This window comes from Pan paniscus, chromosome 20, assembly GCF_029289425.2.
Source record: "Pan paniscus chromosome 20, NHGRI_mPanPan1-v2.0_pri, whole genome shotgun sequence".
NCBI classification, from domain to species: domain Eukaryota; kingdom Metazoa; phylum Chordata; class Mammalia; order Primates; family Hominidae; genus Pan; species Pan paniscus.
In genome coordinates, this window is record NC_073269.2 from 40,173,516 (window position 1) to 40,199,734 (window position 26,219).

The following is a 26,219-nucleotide window of genomic DNA, read 5'->3' on the forward strand; positions in this document are numbered from 1 at the left end:
ATGAGCCACTGTGCCTAGCCAGAAATTGGCTTAAAATGCAGATTTTTGGACCCTGTCCCCAGCAAAAAGATTCGGTAGAAATCTTTATTTGTAGCCAGCTTACTGTGTTGCAGGTGGTCCCCAGTTTAACTTTGAGTAATGCTGTCTTCATTGTTAAAATAATCAGATTTAATTATATGGTAGATATTTTAGGTAACTAGGGTATTTCAAGCTGTCCCATGGGGCTGAGTAGCTGGCAGCTGCTTGACTTGGCTTCTAGAGGACTTACTGCTCAGCAAGGTAAATGTTATTAATACCTTCATTGCTCTCTGTGTCCCAAAGGTCAATACCCAAACTTTGAGATTTTGTAGACTGGAGGAATCTTTGTCTCCCACTCCTTCCCCAAGAAAGACATAGGTTGCTAATTTTTATTTTGTTGAATGAGGACATTAAAAATAAGTTAACCGTGAGCCAGGCACAGTGGCTTAGGCCTTTCATCCCAGCACATTGAGAGGCTAAAGCAGGAAGATCACTTGAGGCCAGGAGTTCAAGACCAGCCTGTGCAAAATAGTAAGACCTCATCTCTACTAAAAAATAAAAAAAGTTAGCTGGGCTTAGTGGCACATGCCTGTGGTCCCAGCTACATGGGAGGTTGAGAGAGAAGGATCGCCTGAGCCCGGGAAGCTGAGGCTGCAGGAAGCCATGACCACACCACTGCACTCCAGCCTAGGGGACAGAGACCCAGTCTCATCAATAAATAAATAATGAAAGGACATTTTAACACCCCACTACAACCACTAAAGATACAAATAAATAAAAATATAAGAGGAACACAACCTCATAATACAGATAGTCTTTTATATTGCATATATTTAACTTCGGGCAAAAGCCATTCTATTTTCCTCTTTAAAAAAACTTTTTTAGCTATAGATTAATGAATACTTTCTCAGACATTTCAGAACTACTGCTTAGTACTTGAAATACAACATTTAGAATCTGGGGTACTACCTGAATGTGATGAGTAGTCACACATCTCATATCCTTTGTTTTCTTGCCAGTTCGATCCTTTGGTACAGAAGACAGACCGACAGATCGTCCAATACCACCTCGAGATGAAGTCTTTGAATACATTATATTCCGTGGGAGTGACATTAAAGACCTTACTGTTTGTGAGCCACCAAAACCACAGTGTTCTTTGCCTCAAGACCCAGCTATTGTTCAGGTAACTGATGGTAAATTTGTCTTGGAGTACAGGTAAACTCCGCACAGGGTTAGCCTTGGCTTTTTTCTCTCTAGTTGAATGTTCATGTAGCTTATCATTTCCAAGTTACTGGGATACCTGAAATTACTGGATGATGTTCTCATCTAGGTTTTTCTCTTTGTATCATAAATTAGAACTAAGGTAAGAAACAGCTGAGGAATTTATTATGAAATATTTTCTAATTTCAACAACAATTACCATAGCTAACATTGAAGGCTACTCTGTAGAAGTGCTGTGCATATAAGACACCCTCTGAGGTTGGTACTATAATTATTCTCACTTTTAACAAGTGAGGAAGTTCAGATGGAGCCACAATTTGAACAGATCCAGGCAGCCTGCTTCAGAATCTAGGATCCGTGCTACCATGCTATTGAGATATGGTTTATATTGCAAACCAAGGCAATAACAGCTACTCTTAGGTAAGATTATTAGGCTTAATGGGAAAAAAAAAAAAGCAAAATCACATTGTTCTGCATATGTTATAATATGCAGTGTTGGTTTTTGTTTTTTCTTTTTTTTTTTTTTGACAGAGTCGTTGGAGTACAGTGGCGCGAACTCGGCTCACTGCAACCTCCACCTCCCGGGTTCAAGCGATTCTTCTGCCTCAGCCTCCTGAGTAGCTGGGATTACAGGCACGCACCACCACACCCGGCTAATTCTTGTATTTTTAGTAGAGATGGGGTTTCACCATGTTGGCCAGCCTGGTCTCAAACTACTGACCTCAGGTGATCCGCCCACCTCAGCCTCCCAAAGTGCTGGGATTACAGGCATGAGCCACTGTGCCTGGCCTGCAATGTTATATAATAAGAAAACACAAACATCAATGTATTTTAACATATTTAGATCAGCTCTTAAATCTCCCAATTTAAGCTTTTTAATAAGGAATTGTAAATTTTATTCTTGCAGCATAAGCTGGAGAAATTCTCTGCTTTCATCTACCCCTACCCTTGTTAAGTCTTATTTTGGTGAAAGGAAGCCTGAAGTGGAAATGTGAATCTCTTTAAATGGAGAAGGAAGAGACACATTCTTAATAGAGATAGCTCCCTACACCAAACACTGGTGTTACCTTACTGTCTCTTTTATATGGCTTTTGATAATTCTCCAGGAAACCAGTTATTTGAGTAATCGGTTTTATGGAAGGAGAAAAACTAAGAGAGCGCATATGAAAATGGTGTTGAATAACTTCTTCCAATAATCATAAACTTCTACTTGATCTCCTTATTCGTTCATTCAGTAGTATTTACAGAGTATCTGGCATGTGCTTAACACTAGTGGTGAACACACAGAAAAGGTCCTGCCATCAGTGAGTGTATGTCCTGGTAGCCTTTAATACACTTCATGTTTATATTATGAAACAGTTTATAGTAAGATAATATATGAAGTATACATGTATTAATATATGTTATATATTTTATATGCTTTAGGTTTAAGTTAAAGTTTTTATAAAATGTTCCTCAGCTTAATGTAACTATAAGTAAAAAAGTAAATGGTTTTATGTGGGATATGTTTGTTTCTACGTCTGTGAATTTAATAGTAGGCCTCAAATGATTGAAAATAAGAGTAAAATCATACGTGAGATTTATATCAACATCAGACTAAAACTCATTATTACTAAGTGTGATTTTCCTCATATTTTTCTTTAAGCAAAGTTACTTTACTTAAGTAACTTTAATTCTTTCCTCAATCTATAAAACTCTTAATTCAAATGGGGAGTTTATTGTAGAAAGAAATATTTGTAAGTCACATTGAGTATAATTGGCACATTATAGACAGATACTGAAATCAAAAGGTTGTTTGGCTATTTTAATATTAAGTGCATATTGTAATTCATTTTATATCTAGTAGTTATAATTTAATAGTTTTCTTAAAAGTGTAAAAATCTGGATTTTTTTTTTTCATTATATACATGTTGCTTAGAGCTTGGAAACATAACTCATGATTTTCCTTCAGTCCTCACTAGGCTCATCGACTTCTTCATTCCAGTCCATGGGTTCTTATGGACCTTTCGGCAGGATGCCCACATACAGTCAGTTCAGTCCAAGTTCCTTAGTTGGGCAGCAGTTTGGTGCTGTTGGTGTTGGTATGTTTTCTTTTTCTTTTCTTTTTTTGTTTTTGTATTCTTCCTTTCTTTACCACAAAGGTATAGAAACTCAACACAAACTATTAGAAATGTTGTTTGATGTTCCTTTTGTAACTTTGTTTTATGGTATTCAGAACACATTTTGATGATATCTTAAAGCCTTTATTGATATTAGTGGGTTTTTAAAAGTCAGCTTTCACAGAGTAACATTTTTTTTTTACTAGGTAAAAAAAAATGGATATACTAGGTATATCCAGTATCTACCAAATCTACCAAATTGGATATACTAGGTATATCCAATAGCTACCAAATCTTATTGGTAATTGGTTTTGTTTTGTTTTTTTTTTTAAAGACAAAGTCTCACTCTGTCACTCAGGCTGGAGTCCAGTGGCACTATCTTGGCTCACTACAACTTCCACCTCGTGGGTTTAAGCAATTCTCGTGCCTCAGCCTCCCAGATAGCTGGGATTACGATATGCATCACCACACCCAGCTAATTTTTGTATTTTCAGTAGAGGTGGAGTTTCGCTGTGTTGGCCAGGCAGGTCTTGAACTCCTGACCTCAGGTGATCCACCTGCCTCGGCCTCCCAAAGTGCTAGGATCACAGGTGTGAGCCACTGCGCCTGGCCTGGATTTTAATTAATAAATTTTTCTTCTTAATTTCTTTTTCTTTTTTTTTTTTTTTTTTTCTGAGGCAGAGTCTTGCTCTGTTGCCCAGGCTAGAGTGCAGTGGCATGATCTCCGCTCACTGCAACCTCCACCTCCCAGGCTTAAGCAGTGCTCCTGCCTCAGCCTCCTGAGTAGCTGGGATTACAGGTGTGCGCCACCACTCCCGGCCAATTTTTTTGTATTTTTAGTAGAGATGGGGTTTCACCATGTTGGCCAAGCTGGTCTGGAACTCCTGACCTCAAGTGATCCACCCACCTCAGCCTCCCGAAGTGCTGGGATTACAGGCGTGAGCCACCAAGCCCGGCCTAAAACATTTAAAAATGTTTATTTTAAACATACATAAGACATGCACACATAAAGATACGCATAGCATGATTGAGGGCTTGGTGTTTTGTTTCTGTAACACTGGATTTGAAACGAAACTATAATGAGAATGTATAGCAGGGCTGGGCGAATGACAGGCTTGCTTATGACTGGAGGGTCAAGGGCTATTGAGTGCAAAAGCTGGATGTAATCAGATTAGCTCAGTGTTGTTTTGTTTTTATAGCTGTGCATTTTAGCGTTTAAGTACACCTTTATTCCCACGGTAAAGAACAGCTTTTAAAAAAAAATCGCTTCTCAGCCTTTTGGCTAAGCTCAAGTGTAAAAGAAAAAAACAGCTTTAAATCTCAAGCTTTTGCCCCTAATCTTTTAAAATTTCATTGAAATAATTATCAGTTTACTGTTTCACTGCACTACAAATTTAGTTTCAGGTGTATCTTGAAACTCATTCATATGCTAATAAGTTTTATTAAAATTGTTAAATTCCTTCCTATGAATATACTTTTTATACAGATGTGTCTTAAGTATTTAAATGTTTTACTTATTCACAAAATAACAAAGAATGGCAAAAAAAAAAGCAAACTAAAACTGAATGAGCTGGGTGCGGTGGCTCATGCCTGTAATCCCAGCACTTTGGGAGGCTGAGGTGGGCGGATCACCTGAAGTCAGGAGTTCAAGACCAGCCTGACCAACATGGAGAAACCCCACCTCTACTAAAAATACAAAATTAGCTGGACGTGGTGGTGGTGCATGCCTGTAATCCCAGCTACTAGGGAGGCTGAGGTAGGAGAATCGCTTGAACCCATGAGGCAGAGGTTGCAGTGAGCTGAGATCGTGCCATTGCACTCCAGTCTAGGCCACAACAGCAAAACTCCGTCTAAAAATAAATAAATAAATAAATAAAACTGAATGAATAGAAACCACAGATGCTATTACATATTAAATTGATAATATAACCACACAGAGGGCTGGGTGCGGTGGCTTACGCCTGTAATCCCAGCATTTTGGGAGGCCAAGGCGGGTGGATCACGAGGTCAGGAGATCGAGACCATCCTGGCTAACACGGTGAAACTCCGTCTCTACTAAAAATACAAAAAAATTAGCCGGGCGTGGTGGTGGACGCCTGTAGTTCCAGCTACTCGGGAGGCTGAGGCAGGAGAATGGCGTGAACCCGGGAGGCGGAGCTTGCGGTGAGCCGAGATCGTACCACTGCACTCCAGCCTGGGCGACAGAGTGAGACTCTGTCTCAATAAAACAACAAAAAAAACCACACAGAGGAAAAAATAATTCAGATAACTTTTACACTCTTAGTAGGATATATTCTAACAACAAATAGAACTACTAAGAAAACTTGACTTTGATTTGTATTATTGGTGTTATTATTTATTTATTTATTTATTTATTTTGAGATAAGATCTGGCTCTCACCCAGGCTGGAGTGCAGTGGCACGATCCCAGCTCACTGCAACCTCCGCCTCCCAGGCTCAAGCCATCCTCCCACCTCAACCTCCCGAGTAGCTGGGATTATAGGCATGCACCACCACTCCCGGCTAGATTTTTTTTTGTATTTTTTGTGGAGACAGGGTTTCCCCATATTTTCCAGGCTGGTCTCAAACTTGTGACCTCGAGTGATCCGCCCACCTTGACCTCCAAAAGTGTTGGGATTACAGGTGTGAGCCACTGCACCCAGCCAGGTGTTAATTCTTAAACTGTTTTGTATGTATTATAGGAAAGGGCAAATGAATAAAATACTTATGTTGGGAAATAGTGTTTTTACCATGGAGACGGAAGATATAAATATGGAATGGGAAAGGTGAGAAAGAACCCTGTGGTGCTGAATGTAAATAGATGGTATGCGTATGGACTCATTTTTTAAAAACTGGTTATTTCCTAGCTCTGTTCATAGAAAGGACCTAGAAACAATGGAAACCCCGTAGCAAGGGACACATGTAGACTCAGCTCTTAGTTTCTAAATACCACTCCCCACTAAAAGGAACAAGGGCCCATTGAAAAACAAAGGAAAAGACATACTTTTTTCATATAAAAATGCCTGCTAATAAGTAGAAGCAGTGGTAGATAAAGAAAATTGCCATTTTCTAATCTCAGTATAATAATTAGCGAGGATTATCATTAGATGCTGAAGTCATTGGGTGAAAGGTGTTAGGACAGCATATTAAGGTGGTCTTAAAGTATCATCCCACAATTTACAAAGGGGGAAAAATGTACCCTTGTAACACAGACATCTGGTGGTTACCAGCTTCGTCGAGTGCTCAAGTTTAGCATTGCCATGAACAATTATGTGTCTCCTGTTGTGATGATTGGGGTGGGGGGCAAAACATAATATCACCTTTCTGGGGTTCTTGCTGAAAATGCAGAATCTAATTTTGAAGAAATGGGCTTATATATCCAGAAGGTGGGTTGTTTTGCGAGACAGTTATCCACACTCTTCAAAAGATTCAATATTACAAAGAATGGAGAGAGGCAGCAGAACTGCTTTAGGCTGGCAAAGACTGAAGAGACATAACATCCAAATGTAATATAGAATCGAATACTGGGCTTTTAAAAAGTTGGCGTGTTTGTTTCCTGCAGGGGAGAAAAAGAAAACTTAAAAAGTTGGTGTGAAGAACATTTTAGGGACTACTAAGGAACTTTTGAGTATGGACTAATTGTTGGATTTTGTTATTACTGTTAATTTTCTGGTTAATCATATGGGAAAGTGTTTTTGTTTGGGGGAGGTGGTTTTGAAGTATTTAAAAGTAAAAGGGCCAAATTGATTTTAGCCTCTCTAAACAAAAGAAAAATGTGCATATTAAGGTATAAAGATGGAGAAACAGAGTGGGTTTGGTTAGATGTTAACAGTTGATGAGTCTAGGTGAAGAATATATTGATATTCTGTATACTCCTTCAATTTTAACATAGGTTTGACATTTTTCATAATTAAAAATTAATTCCTTTTAGACTTACTTTAGGTGAAATAGTGTAACTTTGGTCCATAAATTTCCAAATCCAGTAGTAAGATCAATGTTATTTGTTCATGTTAAATCAAGATATACTGTATGTTAACTATAACTTAGAATCCTTTCCTGGGGATTCAAGTAAGGAATGATTGCAAATTGTATTATCCTTTTTGAGGCTCCTTTGACTAAATTACATAGTTAACTGACTTTGAGATCATCATTATACTTCTTGTGTTACCATGAAGTTTATGTAACTAATTATGTTCAGAAATTTGAACAGGATCAAGCACGTAGTATCTGTATAGTAACTATTGCTTCTGCCATTCTTCAAGGTTTACTTTCTAATCAGAGTATTTTGTCGTTGTGAAATGCTTTTATAAATATTTTAATCTAATTTTAATATTATTGTGGGTTGTTGGTTTATTACTTGGGTGTCACAAAAGTAGAAGATTTTACTGGCATTTTCCATGTCAGTAGAGTAATTTTTGCAGGGTCAGATTATTTTTGATTAATTGATTTCCATATTGGTTAGGATAATTTGTGGAGTGGCTAATTAGAAAACTAAGTGTTAGAAGTTACCAAATGAGGAAGAGGAAAGCTGTGGCATTGGTCAGGGTAACAGATGTTTTTCAGAAAAGGAATTAACTTAAATTTAGCTTGTTTTTTGAGATGGCGTCTTGCTCTGTCATCCAGGCTAGAGTGCAGTGGTGCGATCTCAGCTCACTGCAGCCCCCTCCTCCCAGGTTCAAGCGAGTCTTCTGCCTCAGCCTCCTGAGTAGCTGGGGTTACAGGCATGCGCCACCACGCCCAGCTAATTTTTGTATTTTTAGTAGAGACAGGGTTTCACCATGTTGGTCAGGCTGGTCTCAAACTCCTGACCTCTTGATCCGCCCGCCTCAGCCTACCAAAGTGCTGGGATTACAGGCGTGAGCCACCATGCCCAGCCAAATTTAGCTTTTGTTGGCACAAAGTAAACCACATTTTAAGCTAGGCCTCTTTTCATTTTTGATTCCTAGTATTCTGATTTTAAAAGGAAATGTAAATGAATCTGGATCACAGTATTGCTATTTGATGAGAAAATTTTTATATATTTACGTTTTCATGTGTTATTACTATTGCTTTTTATTTTTATTTATTTATTTTTTGAGACAGGGTCTCTTTCTGTCATCCAGGCTGGAGTACAGTGGCACAACCACGGGTCGCTGCAGCCTAGACCTTCTGGGCTCAAGCAGTCCTCTCGTCTCAACCTCCCTAGTAGCTGGGACTACAGGCATATGCCATCATGCCCAGCTAATTTTTGTATTTTTGGTAAACACAGCATCTCAGCATGTTATCCAGGCTGATCTCGAACTCCTGGGTTCAGTCTGCCTGCCTCCGCCTCCCAAAGTGTTGGGAACCACCATGCCCACCCTTATTATTGCTTTTTAGTAAGTTTTTTTTTTTTTTTTTTTTTTCCATTTGGTTGGTTGGTTTGGTTTTTGTTTTGTTTTGCTTTGTTTTGTTTTTGAGACTGAGTCCTGCTCTGCTGCCCAGCCTGGAGTACAAAGACCTTAGCACTTTGGGAGGCCATGGCAGGAGGATTGCTTGAGCTCAGGAGTTGGAGACCAGCCTGGGCAACATAGCTAAACCCTGGCTCTACAAAAAAAAAAAAAAATTAGGCAAGCATAGTGGCACACTCCTGTAATCCCAGCTGCTCCAGAGGCTGAGGTGGGGGGATTGCTTGAGCCTGAGAGGTAGAGGTTGCAATGAACCAAGAGCACGCCACTGCACTCCAGCTTGGGAAACAGAGCCAGACTGTGTCTCAAAAAAAAAAAAAAAAAAAAAAAAAAAAAATCTTGCTTATAGTGAAAAACATACAAATTAAATCTACACTGAGACACCATTTCTCACTATCAGTTTGGCAAAAACTCAAAAGCTTGATTATATGCATACTCTTGGCAAGTATATGAAGAATATATACTCTCATACATTGAGAAGAATAATATACCAGGTAGAATTAAAGGACTCACTCTGTTGCTGCCCAGGCTGGAGTGCAGTGGCGCATCTCCGCTCACTGCAAGCTCCACCTCCCTGGTTCACGCCATTCTCCTGCCTCAGCCTCCCGAGTAGCTGGGACTGCAGATGCCCGCCACCACGCCCGGGTAATTTTTTGTATTTTTTTTTTTAGTAGAAACGGGGTTTCACCGTGTTAGCCAGGATGGTCTCGATCTCCTGACCTCGTGATCCGCCCGCCTCGGCCTCCCAAAGTCCTAGGATTACAGGCGTGAGCCACCGCGCCTGGCGGACTTTTCTTAAAACTGATGCAAAAATAATTCTTATGTGTAAGAGATTAGATCATTACTGGCCTTAATTTCTGAACTCTTGGAAAAATTAAACATCTCACAATAAATGAAGCACCAAAACAGTATTTCCCTGTGTTACCATTGAACAGTAGCAAGAGCTTACTGCTGCAGTTAGAAAAAGGATTCATAGAAACAGTGAAAGGTATAGATTGACCAGCTATTTAAAGTAATTCTATAGCAAGGATTACAGTGAAGAAACATGGAGCAATTAGATATTTTTTCTGTTATATTTACTCCAGTTGATTGTTTAAGTCTTATAATCTTATGTGCCAGATGGAGGAGTATTGGCTGAATAGACCATCAGTGGGTACATTTTAGTTGATTAAATAGCCAAACCATATTGGAGGATGGTTCTCTTAGGTCTCCAGTGTTTTGTAGAGACTAATTTTTAATCACTGAGTAATGAAGCCTTGAAGAGATGCTTACGAACTTTACAGTTAGCATAAAGCCAGGGGGGTGTTTCAACCATTATGGATGTTAAACTAAGGATTGTTAAAGATCAGACCAGGCACAGTGGCTCAGGCCTGTAATCCCAGCACTTTGGGAGGCTGAGACGAGTGAATCATTTGAGGTCAGGAGTTCAGGATCAGCCTGGCCAACACAGTGAAACCCTGTCTCTACTAAAAATACAAAAAAAATGAGCCGGGCTTGGTGGCGTGCGCCTGTAATCCCAGCTACTCAGGAGGCTGAGGCAGGAGAATCCCTGGAACCCAGGAGATGAAGGTTGCAGTGAGTTGAAATCATGCCACTGTACTCCAGCCTGAGCAACAGAGCGAGACCCTGTCTCAAAAAAAAAAAAGAAAGATTGTTAAAGATCTACTTTGGTAAAATGTGAAGGAATTAAACATTCCAGTTAAAAGGCAGAGAGTGTCAGACTGATTTAAAAAAAAAAGACAAGGCCCAACTATATTATGTTTATAAGAAATGCACTGAAAGTGAAAGAATAGAAAAAGGTATACCATACAAACAGCAATCAGCAATAACAAGAAAAGTGTGTAGCATACATTAATATCAGACAAAGGAGCTTAAAGATCAGGATTTCTTCCAGAGGTAAAGGTTGGGGGGGCGTTCTTCGTAAAGATAAGGATCAGTTCATCAAGAAGATACAACAGTCCTAAATGTGTAACTTTTATAAAACAGTATACCCAACAATTGCAGAATATTGTTTTAAGTAGACATGAACTGCTCAACAATATAGACCAAATGCTGGACCATAAAATAAGTCACACTAAATTCCAAAAGGAATAAAATCATACATGGTATATTATTAAACCACAAAATAAACTTGAAATTAATAAAGTTAACTTGAAAAATCCCCAGATAATTTAGTATCAAGTAAACTTGTTAATCACTAATGGATCAGAGGAGAATTTACAAGGGAAATTAGAGAATATTTTAAATCTAGACCAGATGTGATAGCATACACCTGTAATCCCAGCACTTTGGGTGGTGGCCAAGGTGGGAGGATCACTTGAGGCCAAGACCAGCCTGGGGAACATAGGGAGACCTTGTCTCTGCAAAAAAAAAAAAAAAATTTAAGTAGCTGGGTGTGGTTGTACATACCTGTAGTCCTAGCACTCAGGAGGCTGGGGTGGGAGATTTGATTGAGCCCAGGAATTCAAGACTGCAGTGAGCTGTGATTCTGCCGCTGCACTCCAGGAAAGGTGACAGAGCTAGACCTTTTCTCTAAAAAGAAAAAATTAAATTAAAAAAATTTTATTTTCAATTTAATGACCAGAAAGTTTGTGGGTGTAGCTAAAACAGTGTTTAGAAAAATTTTCATAGCTTTAAATACATGTATTAGAAAACAAGAATTTTCGGCTGGGCGCAATGGCTCATGCCTATGATCCCAGCACTTTGAGAGGCTGAGATGGGCAGATCGCTTGAGGTCAGGAGTTCAAGACCAGCCTGGTCAATGTGATAAAAACCCGTCTCTATTAAAAATACAAAAATTACTCAGGCGTCTTGGCATGCGCCTGTAGTCCCAGCTATTTGGGAGGCGGAGGCGGGAGAATCACTTGAGCTGGGGAGGCAGAGGTTGCAGTGAGCCAAGATGACGTCACTACACTCCAGCCTGGGTTACAGGGCAAGACTTTGTCTCAAATAAAAAGGAAAAGAAAATAAGAATTTTTAAAATCAGTGCTTTAAGCTACCAGTTTAAGAAGCTAGGAAAGGGCCAGGTGTGGTGTCTCCCACCTGTAATCCCAGCACTTTGGGAGGTCAAGGCGGGCAGATTACCTGAGGTCAGGAGTTCGAGACCAGCCTGGCCAACATGGTGAAACCCCATCTCTACAAAAATACAAAAATTAGCCAGGTATGATGGCAGGTGCCTGTAATCCCAGCTACTCAGGGGGCTGAGGCAGGAGAAACGCTTGAACCCGGGAGGCGGAGGTTGCAGTGAGCCGAGATCACACCACTGAACTCCAGCCTGGGCGACAGAACAAGACTCCGTCTCACAAAAAAAAAAAAAAAAAAAAAAAAAAATTAGGAAAAATGGTTAGCTGGGCATGGTGGTGAATGCCCTTAGTCCTAACTGCTTGGGAGGCTGAAGTGGGAGGATTCCTTGAGCCCAGCAGTTCAAGGTTGCAGTGAACTATGATTGTGCCACTGCCTTCTAGCCTGGGTGACAGAGTGAGACCATGTCTCTAAGAAAAGTTGGTGAGGACGCCAGGGGACAGCTAGGAAAAAAAATGAAAGAAAATTATTCCAAAAGTAGTAGAGGGGGAAGAAAATAAAAAGATAAGAGCAGAAATCAATGAAATAGAAATAGATTATATTATCAGCAAAGTCAAGAGTTTGTTTTGGGTGGGTTTTTTTATTTCTTATTTTTATTTTATAAGATTGGTAAGTCCCTAACAAAACTGATTAAGGAAAGAAAGAACAACCAAGCAAGTTGCCAATACCAGGAATGAAAGAGTAGACGTCAGTATAGACCTTAAAAGAATAATATGGGAATATATGAATGTCAACAAATGTGATAGTTTGGATGAAGTGGGCAAATTTCTTGAAAAATAGCAAACCAACACAAGAGGAAATAAAATCTCAATATCTCTATATCTTCTAATGAAATTGAAACAGTAATTTAAAATCACCCAGAAAGAAAATTCTAGACTGTTTACTGTTACATTCTACCAAACATTTAGGGAAGAAATAATTTTTACTAATCTTACACAAACTCTTTCAGATAGCTATGCACCATGATGCATGCCTGTAGTCCCAGTAACTCAGGAGGCTGATGCAGAAAAGGATCTCTTGAGCCCAGGAGTTCAAGGCTGCAGTGAGCCATGATTGTGCCACTGCACTCCAGCCAAGGCAACAGAGCAAAACCCTGTCTCTGAAAAAGTAAAAAAAGACTGGGTACGGTGGCTCAAACCTGTAATCCCAGCACTTTGGGAGGCCGAGGTGGGCAGATCACGAGGTCAGGAGATCGAGACCAGCCCAGCCAACATGGTGAAACCCTGTCTCTACTAAAAATACAAAAAAAAAAAAAAAAATTGGGCATGGTGGCGCACGCCTGTAGTCCCAGCTGCTCGGGAGGCTGAGGCAGGAGAATCGCTTGAGCCCAGGAGGCGGAGGTTACAGTTAGCTGAGATCGCGCCACTGCACTACAGCCTGACGACAGAGCAAGACTCCATCTCAAAAAGAAAAAAAGAAAATTCAGAGAATAGAGGAAGAGGAAATATTTGCTGACCCTATAACCAAGGCCAAATAACTGAAATACCAACTGTGACTAGATCGTTACAAGAAAATTATAGATCATTGTCCCCCATGAACATAAACGTAGTAATGTTTATTAGATGTAGAAGCCAGCACTTCAGAAGAAGGATTGTATATGATGACAAAGGTTTATCTCAGGACTGCGAAGCTGCAACATTTGAAAATCAGTTGTAACTTACCACGTTAACAGACCAGGAATAAAGAATAGAGAATCCAGAAATAGACCCACTCAGATACTTAAAACAGAGTACCAAGACAGTTCAATGGAGAGAAAAGACATTGTTTTAACAAGAGGTGTTGCAGCAGCTGGTTATCTGTGGAAAAAATAAAACTTGACCCCTGGCTTAAACTATAAATTAAAAATAATTTGGAATAGATTATAGACATAAATTGGTAGTAGAATTGGAGTAGAGCGAGGGGGGTGTGGCATGATCAGGAACTCACGGAAGAGATTTGCTCTAACCATTGAATGCGTAATCCAGAGGACAAGCAATGGGAGGCCAAGCCAGGTGAGGAAACACAGAGCAGCCTGGAGATGCAAATATACGTCAAAGTGGCTGATGTCTTGGTCATCACCCAGGAATACTAGAAATAACTGGATGGGTTCTACTCCCCACAGAATTCTTGAAAGCGCTAGTCCCCACATTACCGGGATATTGTGGGAAGTTGTGTTAGGCTTCTCCTGAGCTTACTGGAGCTGCAGCCAGACTGGACTGCACCTCCAAGGGAGTCCCAGTGGCTCCCCTTGTCTAAGATACTGTGCTGCTTTCTGAAGCCACTTTTTTTTTTTTTTTTTTTTTTTTTTTTTTTTTTTGAGACAGTCTCACTCTGTCACCCAGGCTGGAGCACAGTGGCCCAATATTGGCTCATTGCAACCTCCACCTCCCAGGTTCAAGCAATTTTCCTACCTCAGCCTCCTGAGTAGCTGGGACTGCAGGCATGCGCCACCACGCCCAGCTAATTTTTGAATTTTTGTAGAGACGAGGTTTCATCATATTGGTCAGGCCAGTCTTGAACTCCTGACCTCGTGATCTGCCCACCTCGGCCTCCCAAAATGCTGGGATTACAGGTGTGAGCCACTGCGCCCGGCCCTAAAGCCACATTTTAAGAGGGATAAGAACAAATAGAATTCATTAAATTAGGAGTCCAAGAAAAGAAGGGGAGAGTGTCCTAAAGACCATGTGAAGTGAGTAATGGTTGAAGGGACTGGAGTTGACTAACCTGAAAATGAGCAAATTGCAAGGGGCATGATTGTAATCTTCATGTGTTTTAGGAGCAGAAGGATAAACTTCTGCTGTGGGCTAGACTGGTGAAAATATAGAAAATGTTGAGAGAAGAGGTAGGTTTTATTAACTGAAGTGAATAGTTTGAACTTTCATCTTGAGGACAGTGGAAGCCATCAGAAGGTCTAAAGCACGATAATGTTATTATATTTATATTTTGTAAAGAATCACTCTGACTACCATCTTTAGGTTGGATTTAGAGGTTGTGGAAGGGGGAGGTACTGTTGAAATACAGTGAAAACCTGCTTAGATGAAATACCAAGGAAAGAGCACAGTATATCAAAAGTGAATGATCCCTAAGTACTGTAGAAACTTAGAGAAGAAATTTGATATAACCTAGTATGGCAGAGAATTGGGCCCTTTCTAGGGACTTTTTTACTCATATTGCCAGAACTTTTTGCAGCTGCTTTAGGCAGAATGCAGCCTCACAGTCCTATCTTAAGGGGAAGCATTGAAACCAGAGTCAATGCATTGTCTATTGCCTTGGAAATGCTAAAAAAGCTCCTCGTAAACCTGTCTGCTGATTTGGCTGTTTGTCCAGATACTTAGTATTAGAATCATTGAACCTTAATGTTGGTGTTGAATGTACCATTTCTGCTACTTCTCTAGTTGGTATGGGTCCTTGCTGTCCCATCTGCATAACTGCCTAGGACAGCACTCCATGTGTTATAAACATTGCTTGCATCCAAGGATAGTGGACAGTATATTGGCTCCCCCTTCCCCTGCCCTCCATATTGCCATAAAATTCCCAAACTATTCAGTACACTTTAATTTCCAAGATTATTAATTTGTACAGATGCTGGGGGGAGAGGTAGACAATTACCATCATTAAAATGCTGCATTACTTTATATCATTGAATAATGTCAAACATTTTTTAAAATTTTTTTATCATTTAAAAACATCTCTTTAAGCTGGAAGCTCTTTGACATCCTTTGGAACAGAAACATCAAACAGTGGTACCTTACCCCAAAGTAGTGCGGTTGGTTCTGCCTTTACACAGGATACAAGATCTCTAAAAACACAGTTATCTCAAGGTAAGCTATCTCATCCCTAAAATGTTTCCATTCTAAACTTTTATAGTGGTTTTTGTCTTTCTGAATGTAAGAGCTTTTGCAGCTTGTAAATCACGTGTATAATTTCTGTTTGGCTCTTTTAAAATTTTTCTCCAAATCGCTATATTGCAATGAATATATTATTGAATGACTCTCACTATTTAGACTTATTACAGTTCTTAGATCATGAAACTGAAATGCTGAGCATTCTCTAAGTTGGACTTTTTTTGCAAAGCAATTATATAACTTGTATGTAACACTTAAATATATCAAATTAGGCTCATACTCACCATTAAAGTTGAGCTATCCAAGATGAATTGGAAATATCATCTGAAAAAAACTGTATTATGCTGTTACATTTTCCCTAACATCCTCACAGGATGGAGAGTAGTGGTTCTCAGTGTAGGCTACCCACAACTGAATCATCTGGGGTGCTTCTTAAAAATTTAAATCCTGAGACTTATACATCAGAATCCCTGGAGCCTGAGGATTTATATTTTAATAAGCTTCTTAAAGGATTGTTTTATTTCTTAAGATTCTGCTCTTCAACCAGCCAGTCTCATAATTTTAAATGGTTATCCATACCTTTTATTCTTATCTTTGTTTCTTCCTTTTTTCTTAATCTTTTTCTTTCTTTTATTTACTTATTAGAGATGAGGTCTCCCTGTATTGCCCAGGCTGGTCTCGAACTCCTGGGCTCAAGCGATCCATTTGCCTTGGCCTCCCCAAAGTGTTGGGGTGTTGGGATTACAGGCGTGAGCCATTGGGCCTGGCTTTTTTTTTTTTTTTTTTTTAAAGATAGGTCTCACTGTGCTGCCCAAACTGAAATGCAGTGGCTATTTACAGATGTGATCATAGTGCACTGCAGCCTTGGACACCTGGCCCCAAACAAGCCTCCCACCTTAGCTTCCCCAGTAGCTGGGGCTACAGCCTTGTGCCACCATGCTCGGCTTTTCCTTATCTATTTTTATGCACTTTAGAAATGGGTATTTTTGGCTCATTGCTTTATATGAATGGTTTTTGTTTTGTTTTGTTTTTAAGTAAAACAATGTTAAGTCATTTCAGAAAGACCTATAGTCACAAGACAGTATTTTAAAAAGCTATTAAGGGTAAAAATTCAATGCTAAACATAATCTTATGTATTTCACTTAAGATATTTTGAAATAGTTCTTACTGTTACTCATATTGATTAGCTTAATTTTTTTCTTTTTTTTTTTTTCTTTTAAGATGGAGTCTTGCTCTGTCACCCAGACTGGAGTGCAGTGGCACAATCTCAGCTCACTGCAACCTCCACCTCCGAGGTTCAAGCGATTCTCCTGCCTCACCCTCCCAAGTAGCTGGGATTACAGGCACGTGCCACCACGCCCAGCTCATTTTTTTGTATTTTTGGTAGAGATGTGGTTTCCTGATGTTGGCCAGGCTGGTCTCAAACTCCTGACCTCAAGTGATCCACCTGCCTTGGCCTCCGAAAGTGCTGGGATTGTAGATGTGAGCCACTGCGTCCAGCCTACTTGCTTAATTTTTAAACATTCTAAAGATTGTTTGTTTGTTTTTTGAGATAGGGTCCTGCTCTGTCTCCCAGACTGGAATGCAGTGGTGTGATCATGGCTCACTGCAGCCTCTACCTCCTGAGCTCAGGCCATCCTCCCAATTAGCTGAGATCACAAGCAAGCACCACCAGCTAGTTTTGTAGGGACGGGGTTTCGCCATGTTGCCAAGGCTGGTCTGGAACTCCTGGGCTCAAGTGATCCACCCACCTTGGCCTCCCAAAGTGCTGGGATTATAGGCATGAGCCACAGTGCCCGGCCTATTCTGGAATTTTTAGTTAAATCAGGAACACATGAAAAAGAAGCATAAATATTGAAATTAGCATTATTCATGAAGAATGAGAACTAATAAGGAACTTAAATTAGGCACAGGCAAAATGTAAATTAAATATACAAAAGTCAGTAGTTCTGGCCAGGCACGATGGCTCATGCCTGTAATCCCAGCACTTTGGGAGGCCAAGGCAGGCGGATCGCCTGAGGTCAGGGGTTCGAGACCAGCCTGGCCAACCAACATGGTGAAACCCCATCTCTACTAAAAATACAAAAATTAGCCGGGCATGGTGGCGTGCACCTGTAATCCCAGCTACTCAGGAGGCTGAGGTGGGAGAACCCGGGAGGCAGAGGTTGCAGTGAGCCGAGATCACGCTACTGCACTCCAGCTTGGGCGACAGAGCGAGACTCCATCTTAAAAAAAAAAAAATTAATAGTCCTAAAGCCTAATCCATTGATTATGTAATGAGGAGAAAAGATGATTACAGTAATGCAAAATAGAAATTGTATACAAAATATATAATAAGAAATAAGTTGGTCATACTAAGAAATATGACCAACTTCTATGATAAATAATGTAAGACAGGGACATAAAAGTTGCATGTAATGAAAAAAACATATCTTATTCCTAGATAGAAGAACAAGAACAGTACCAGCACTTAGGGAGGCAAAGCCAGGATGATCACTTGAGCCCACGAGTTTGAGACCAGCCTGGGCAACGCAGTGAAACTTCATCTCTACCAAAAAATTTTAAAAATAAGCAGAGTATGATGGTGGACACCTGTGGTCCTAGCTACTCAAGAGGCTGAGACAGGATGATCACTTGAGCCCAGGAGGCCGAGGCTGTAGTGAGCCCTAACTGCACTACCTCACTCCAGCCTGGGCGACAGAACCAAGACCCTGTCCCCCCCCCCAAAAAAAAAGATGTTGGGAAGACTTTACTCCTCATAGTTACCAAATTTATTGCAAATTAATTAAAAATCAATGCAAATAGAATAGTAGGAGAACTTAGTAAAACAGATTATCTTTAAAATAAACATGGAAGTGTGGCTGGACATATTTGAAAAATAAAAGTAATGGGTTTACTGACATGATAATAAAATGTAGCAATGCAGGAAAAAAGAAAGAGATGAATAGAAAGCAATAGGCAGGCAGAAACAGATCCGAGTATAAATAAGAATTTATCCTGGGTGCAGTGGTTCATGCCTGAAACCCTAACATTTTGCGAGTTCAAGATGGAAGCCAGGGATTTGAGACTAGCCTGGGCAACATACCAGGACCCTGTCTCTAAAAAAATTAAAAATTAGCTGGCGTGATGTGTGCGCCTATCAGCTTGAGAGGCTGAAGCTAGAGGATTGCTTGAGCCCAGGAGGTCAAGGTGGCAGCAAGCTGTGATTGCGGCCCTGCACACTAGCCTAGGCAACAGAGCAAGAATTCATCTTAAAAGAATTTAGTAGATGATAAAGGTATTATTTTAAATTAGTGGAGAGAAGGCTGTCTGTTCCAATTAATAATGTTGCCTGATCATTTGGAGAAAGTCACTCTAGATTCTTTCCCTCATACTGAGCACCAAAAAATATATAAATTTTAAATAGATTAAAATGTTAAAAATTTTGAAGTATGTGTTTATTAAAAGAAAGAGGTGTATTTACATAAAGTTATGACAAATGACAAGTCCTAGGAGTTTGCATTTAAGTTTTATCAACTAAAATTGCTGAATTTCACAAAATTAAAATTCCTAGAATTTTCTTTTAAGTGTGATAAGATTGTGAAGATAGCTCAAGGGAGTGTGTCTATAATATGCAGAAATCACTTCTGGATTTATTCCTAATAATGTATCCAGTATCACAGTATCACCTGTATTTCCCTGTTTATAACAAAACTGGCATCATGATGATTAGTAGGCCTTAATAGTGAAAAGGCTTTTTAAGTACACAACAAATGTTTCTGTACTTGCTCCGATTGCCCCATTGCTTGTACTTCTGTAGTACTTGTGAGCCATAGGATCTTTTCTCAAAAGCCTTGATAAAGAAGTTTTATAAACTTATAAGATGATTTAATGTAGTACCATAAAATTAACTGTAGCAGTAGGCTTTTTCAGGAAGACACGTGAAATAAAAAAAATTAGCAAGGTGTGGTAGCACACATCTATAGTCCTAGCTACTCAAGAGGCTGAGGCAGGAAGATCATTGGGTCCCAGGAGTTAGAAGTTGCAGCGAGCTGTGATTGCGCCACTGCACTCCAGCCAGAGCGACAGAACAAGACCCTATCCTGTCCCTAAAAAACAAAAACAAAACAATATGTGTTTTATAAGTGATTATAAAATGTTTTTTTCATAGGTCAAAACTTATATAAACCATGATTTCCCATTATAATCCAGTGGAAAAATTGTAATGCTTCTATTAGTGGTAACTTAATTTTGAAATGTTAAGTAGATTGTGCCTGTGTCGGTTTCTGGGTTTTGATAAATGATCATTTATTTGGCTAACTTTGCCATTAATGGCTGAAATGGTATTGCACATTTGTAATTGCATACTTTAGATAATCATAAATTGGGGAAATATTACTAATAAATTATCCCTGAATCATCTAGGTACATAATAATGCATTGTCAGCACTCACCAGTTGTTTGACACCTGCAAATATGCACAGATGGACAGTAACATTTACAACATATTTGGGGGATTTTTTTACATGAAATGAGCATTTTTTTTTTAAGCAAAACATTATATTTTGGAATAATTATGAGATGTGAGTGCCTAAGCAGAGATGTACAGCAAACATTTATCAGGACAGAAAGCATGATGGGAGCACCCGATGTTACATTCTTCAGTTCATGCTGTGACCAGGCGACCTCATAAAAGGAAAAATATAATGTATAAGTACAAACCCCAATTTTTGTTTTGGCTCTTTTATTTTTGTATTTTTTGAGACAGAGTCTAGCTTTGTCACCCAGGCTGGATGCAGTGGACCGATCTCGGCTCACTACAACCTCTGCCTCCCAGGCTCAAGCAATCCACCCACTTCAGCCCCCTGAGTAGCTGAGGTTACAGGCATGTGCCACCACACCTGGCTAATTTTTGTATTTTTTTTGTAGAGACAGGCTTTCGCCATGTTGTTCAGGCTGGTCTCGAACTCCTGAGCTCAAGCGATCTGCCCACCTCAGCCTCCCAAATTGCTGGGATTATAGGTGTGAGCAACCGCGCCCAGCCAAACCCCATATTAAGCAAAAACTTGCCAAGAGTTCTTTTAAAAGGCAAGGAATGAGTATGGCTACTGTGTAATTATCTGAAGGGTTTTTTTTGTTTGTTTTTTGGTTTTGTTTGTTTGTTTTTTTGCTGGCCTTTTAGTTTTTATGTTTAATTACCCAAGCCCCTAAAGCATTAAAGAACTTCACCTAACTTTGTAGTTCTTTTACTTTACTTTACTTTATTTATTTATTTATTTATTTATGAGACAGGGCCTTGCTCTGTCACCTAGGCTAGAGTGCAGTGGCACAATCTCGGCTCACTGCAGCCTCTGCCTCCCGGGTTCAAGCTATCCCATCTCAGCCTCCTGACTAGCTGGGAACACAGGCACGCGCCACCACGCCTGGCTAATTTTTGTATTTTCAGTAGAGACAGGGTTTCGCCATGTTGCCTAGGCTGGTCTTGAAATCGTGGGCTCAAGCGATCCTCCTGCTTCAGCCTCCCAAAGGACTAGGATTACAGACATATGCCACTGCGCCTGGCCCTTTACTTTCTTATAATAGAAATTTAATGGAGTTAATACCTGTAGATAGATGTAAAGGTATTGTTTTAGTCATCTACAGAAAGTACTAAGAAAGATTAAAACAAGTCACCATAGTCTTATGGTTGTCATTGGCGAAAACCTGTGTTTGACCTGACTACAACATGACCTTTGATAATTCTAGGGAATCTCGTACCTGGCAGCAATTTTTTTTTTTTGGATGTAAACTCTTCCGCTAAGTAGAAATAACAGATAAAATTGTGAGGGGGAGGGAGTTGTTTTGAAGCTGTTGAAGTTTTTTTTAAATTATTATTATTTTTTATTTTTAACCTAATGACAAGCCCACTAAGGATACCATTCTTAATATCTGGTCTGATAAGTGGATTAATTCAAATTCGTGCTAAGGGTTTGAATTGGTAGAAATAAAACTCTGGACAATTTTTTTTAGGGTCTAGATTATTTTGAAATCCCCAATAGGGTAGTTTCTTATCTTTTGGTTACATTTTAGGTCGCTCAAGCCCTCAGTTAGACCCTTTGAGAAAAAGCCCAACCATGGAACAAGCAGTGCAGACCGCCTCAGCCCACGTACCTGCTCCAGCAGCTGTTGGGAGAAGGAGTCCTGTATCAACCAGGCCTTTGCCATCTGCCAGCCAAAAGGCAGGAGAGAATCAGGAGCACAGGCGAGGTAGAACTTTAGCTGTTTACTGTTCCTTAATTGACTGATCAATGTTTTCCACTCACTTTATCTTCATTAGAAGGATTTACTTCATGTGAATGATCCCAGAAAATTAAACTGAATATGATAGAATGTTTGGTCTTTCAAATTTGACTCAAAGTGGTGGTGGTGTGGGTATAGTTTTTTGGACATTGCACAGGCTTTGTTTTGGGTTTTTTGGTTTGTTTGTTTGCATTTCTAACTATGGAAGTTTTTGATGATGTGCCCTGAGTTGATTTGGCACTTTGCATGTCTTCTTCTGTAGCTGAAGTACACAAAGTTTCAAGGCCAGAAAATGAGCAACTCAGAAATGATAGCAAGAGACAAGTAGGTAAGTTCTTGGATCTAAAAGTCATATTCTATGCTTCTCAACAGGGAGAATATTTTAAATATATGATACATAATTACTATAAAAAAATGAAAGGCGGGGGTTGTGACTGTAAAGGAGGAGCACAGGGGAGTGTCACTGTGGTGACAGAACAGTCCTTTATCTTGATTGTGGTGGTGGTTTTGCAAATCTATATATGGTAGAACATCATAGAACTATGCATAAAGACATACCAAAAAATGAGTACATGTACAAACTGGTGACATCTGAGCAAGGTCTGTAGTTTAGTTAATTAGATTGTGCCTGTGTCGGTTTCTTGGTTTTGATAATGTACCATAATTATATAAGATGTGACTGTTGGAGTTTGGGAAGTTGGGTGATGGGCACAAGGGACGACTCTGAACTAGTTTTTCAATTTTTCTTTTCTATAATTACTTTAAAATAAAAACATTTTTTAAAATTTTACTTTTCTGGGCCCGGCACGGTGGCTCACGCCTGTAATCCCAGCACTTTGGGAGGCCGGATCACGAGGTCAGGAGCTCGAGACCAGCCTGGCTAACATGGTGAAACCCCGTCTCCACTAAAAATACAAAAAATTAGCCGGGCGCAGTGGCGGGCGCCTGTAGTCCCAGCTACTCAGGAGGCTGAGGCAGGAGAATGGCGTGAACTGGGGAGGTGGAGCTTGCAGTGAGCCGAGATTGCTCCACTGCCCTCCAGCCTAGGCGACAGAGCCAGACTCTGTCTCAAAAAAAAAAAAAAATTTTACTTTTCTGGAAAAAAATTCTACTTAGTGGTAGGCCTTTTTTTTTCTGAGATGGAGTTTCACTCTTGTTACCCAGGCTGTAGTGCAGTGGTGTGATCTCAGCTCACGGCAGCTCCGCCTCCCGGGTTCAAGTAATTCTCCTGCCTCAGCCTCCCTAGTAGCTGGGATTACAGCCGCGTGCCACCATACCCAGCTAATTTTTGTATTTTTAGTAGAAACGGCTTTGCCATGTTGGCCAAGCTGGCCTCAAACTCCTGACCTTATTTTCCACCCACCTCAGCCTCCCGAAGTATTGGGATTATAGGCGTGAGCCACCGCACCCAGCCAGGCAGTTATCTTTTAATATGTTCTTGAGTATTTCCTGCTAGAAGGATTTGTTCGTTTATATTTACATTTTCCTATGGCTTCTACTTTTGTGGTTTTTATGTTTTGTGTCAGTTTCAAGTTAGGATTATAAAATTGGTTTTCATTGTTTTCTATGCCTTTGGGAATGGAATTTTCTTCATGTTACAAGTTTGAAACGTTTCCTTATTAAAATTAAGCCCAGAGGCCAGGCACGGTGGCTCACACTTGTAATCTCAGCACTTTGGGACGCCGAGGCGGGCAGGTCACGAGGTCAGGAGTTTGAGACCAGCCTGGCCATACGGTGAAACCCTGTCTCTACTAAAAATAGAAAAATTAGCTGGGTGTGGTGGCACACGACTGTAGTCCCAGCTGCTCGGGAGGCTGAGGCAGGAGAATCACTTGAACCCGGGAGGCGAGGTTGTAGTGAGCCAAGATCGCACCACTGCACTCCAGCCTGGGCAACAGAGCGAGAGTCTGTCAAAAAAAAAAAAAAATTAAGCCCAGATCCTGTTTTTGAATCAGTTGTTTAAGAGCTGTAGTTTTCTTTTATGATTATTGATTTAATAAGGTTTTATATTTTCTTTATCTGTTTTGTAATATATAACATTCTAAAATCATTCATTTTATTAATATTTTCAAATTTATTAATGGAAAATAAATTATAATTTTACAACTCTTCTAAATTAAAAAGGGAATGTATAATCTACCTTATTTAGAAAATGATTGAAAAATGATCTTTCGCTTAATTTTATAAACCTAGATATGATATTTTTAGATGTATATGTACTCTTCTCCTCTACATTTATATATATATATATTTTTTTATATATCCCCCCCCCCCTTTTTTTTTTTTTTTTTTTTGAGACAGAGTCAACCTCTGTCACCCAGGCTGGAGTGCAGTGGCACGATCTCAGCTCACTGCAACCTCCACCGCCTGGGTTCGTGCCATTCTCCTGCCTCACCCTCCTGAGTAGCTGGGACTACATATGCCATGGAATACAGAATTTTGTTTAATTTGACTCATTATATTTTACCCTTTTTATTCAGAAAAAGAGAGAGCTCCCCTCCCAAAATAAAATAACTGCCATACTATCTTTCATTGCCCTTCAAAACTCATCCCACCAAAGAGGTTCCTTAACAGAACAGTGCATATTCTTCCAGATTTTTTTTGTAGATTTTACAGACACAGACATCTATACCCAAAACCTTTTTTTTTTTTTTTTTTTTTTTTTTCTGGAGATAGAATCTCGCTCTGTCACCCAGGCTGGAGTGTAGTGGTGCGATCTCTGCTCACTGCTGCCTTTGCCTCCCGGGTTCAAGCCATTCTCCTGCCTCAGCCTCCTGGGTAGGTGGGATTACAGGCATACGCCACCATGCCTGGCTAATGTTTCTGTATTTTTAGTAGAGATGGGGTTTCACCTTGTTGGTCAGGCTGGTCTCGAGCTCCTGACCTCGTGATCCGCCCGCCCCGGCCTCCCAAAGTGCTGGGGTTACAGGCGTGAGCCACCGCGCCTGGCCCCAAAACATTTTTTTTAAGACAGAAGGATCATGGTGTAATTCTGGCTTGTGGCTGAGGCATTTTTAATAGTAGAGGTGAATGTTTCAAACATCCTACTTATCTAGACTTATGTCTGGATATGCTGCTGTGGGGTTTTGTGGTTTGTTTTCTCAAACCCAGGCAGTTTGCCAAACCTCAGCAAACAGCGCAAACCTATCTTGTTACCCTGTAGTCACTTCTCATCCTTGTCAGTATGTGTGGAGCATTTCACGCAATTGTGATCATTAAACTCATACTGGTTTCTGTTCTGCGTTTTTCAGTTAACATCAAATATTCTTCCTCTGTTTTTTTCTTGTTAGTCATTTTTCTTGTGTTGGATATTTGGGTTCCCACGTTTGTCACTATAAATTATGCTGCTTTGTATTGCTTTATCATGTCTCTTATGATTGGCTGAAATTTTACTGTTTTATAGAGGAGAGAGAATGTGTAGATACAGGAAGGCTTGAATAATATAGAGCCATCTGGAGAGACACAGTAAAGATGGAGTAGGAAGTGTTTTGAGTCAGTAAGGATTGGTGCTTGTCTGTTTTTTATCTGTGATGTGGAAATAACACCTATTTTCTTGCAATTTGTGCCGATTAGTGTTTGTTTTTCTTACTATAAATCTTGGTTCCTGTTATTCTTTCCATAAAAGGCTTTCTACATTTTGAGAACCCACTGTGTGTCTGGCACTTCAGTTTGCCGGTGTTGGGGATATAGCAGTAAGGAAAACAAAGCCCCTGCCCTCAAGGAGCATACATTAATTTAGTGCAGAAGCCTCCACACTTGCCTGGCTGTATACTCTGTCAGTAACACATGTGAGTGTGGACTCCATAAATACAAATGTTTAGAAATTTTGTGTGAGCTATTCTCAGTCTACATATTAAATATTAGTGAAACTTAATTTTTTATTTTGTATAAAAAATACAAATACAATAAAATATATAGAGAGACCTGTAAGCATTTCTGTTATTGACTGTTGAATCTAAAGAGCACAATAGCAACATCTGTGCTAAACCAGCTATTACATATTGAATGTCCTTTGTATATATTCTTTATTATCATAGCTCCAGGTGCTCCTTCAGCTCCAAGGAGAGGGCGTGGGGGTCATCGGGGTGGCAGGGGAAGATTTGGTATTCGGCGAGATGGGCCAATGAAATTTGAGAAAGACTTTGACTTTGAAAGTGCAAATGCACAATTCAACAAGGAAGAGATTGACAGAGAGTTTCATAATAAACTTAAATTAAAAGGTAAGCTTTGATTTTTCTTTTCAGAAAATAATCTTATTTGATCTGTGAATTACGGATGTTTCTCAGATTAGGT

At 39.9% G+C, this 26,219-nt stretch overlaps 1 protein-coding gene across 4 annotated transcripts in view; it reads left to right on the forward strand.

The window, feature by feature from the left end:
- LSM14A (LSM14A mRNA processing body assembly factor) overlaps nucleotides 1-26,219 on the forward strand; it is a 59,535-nt gene that overhangs the window by 24,869 nt on the left and 8,447 nt on the right. For 2 of the 4 annotated variants that reach the window (XM_003816189.5, XM_003816190.5), the window contains exons 2-7: nucleotides 1,038-1,201; nucleotides 3,191-3,320; nucleotides 15,522-15,644; nucleotides 21,717-21,893; nucleotides 22,189-22,254; nucleotides 25,964-26,146. In XM_003816189.5, coding sequence (XP_003816237.1) covers nucleotides 1,038-1,201; nucleotides 3,191-3,320; nucleotides 15,522-15,644; nucleotides 21,717-21,893; nucleotides 22,189-22,254; nucleotides 25,964-26,146 — 843 coding nt within the window. The remainder of the gene's footprint in view (nucleotides 1-1,037; nucleotides 1,202-3,190; nucleotides 3,321-15,521; nucleotides 15,645-21,716; nucleotides 21,894-22,188; nucleotides 22,255-25,963; nucleotides 26,147-26,219) is intronic. The other 2 variants (XM_034946474.3, XM_055104180.2) reach the window with 1 other exon arrangement.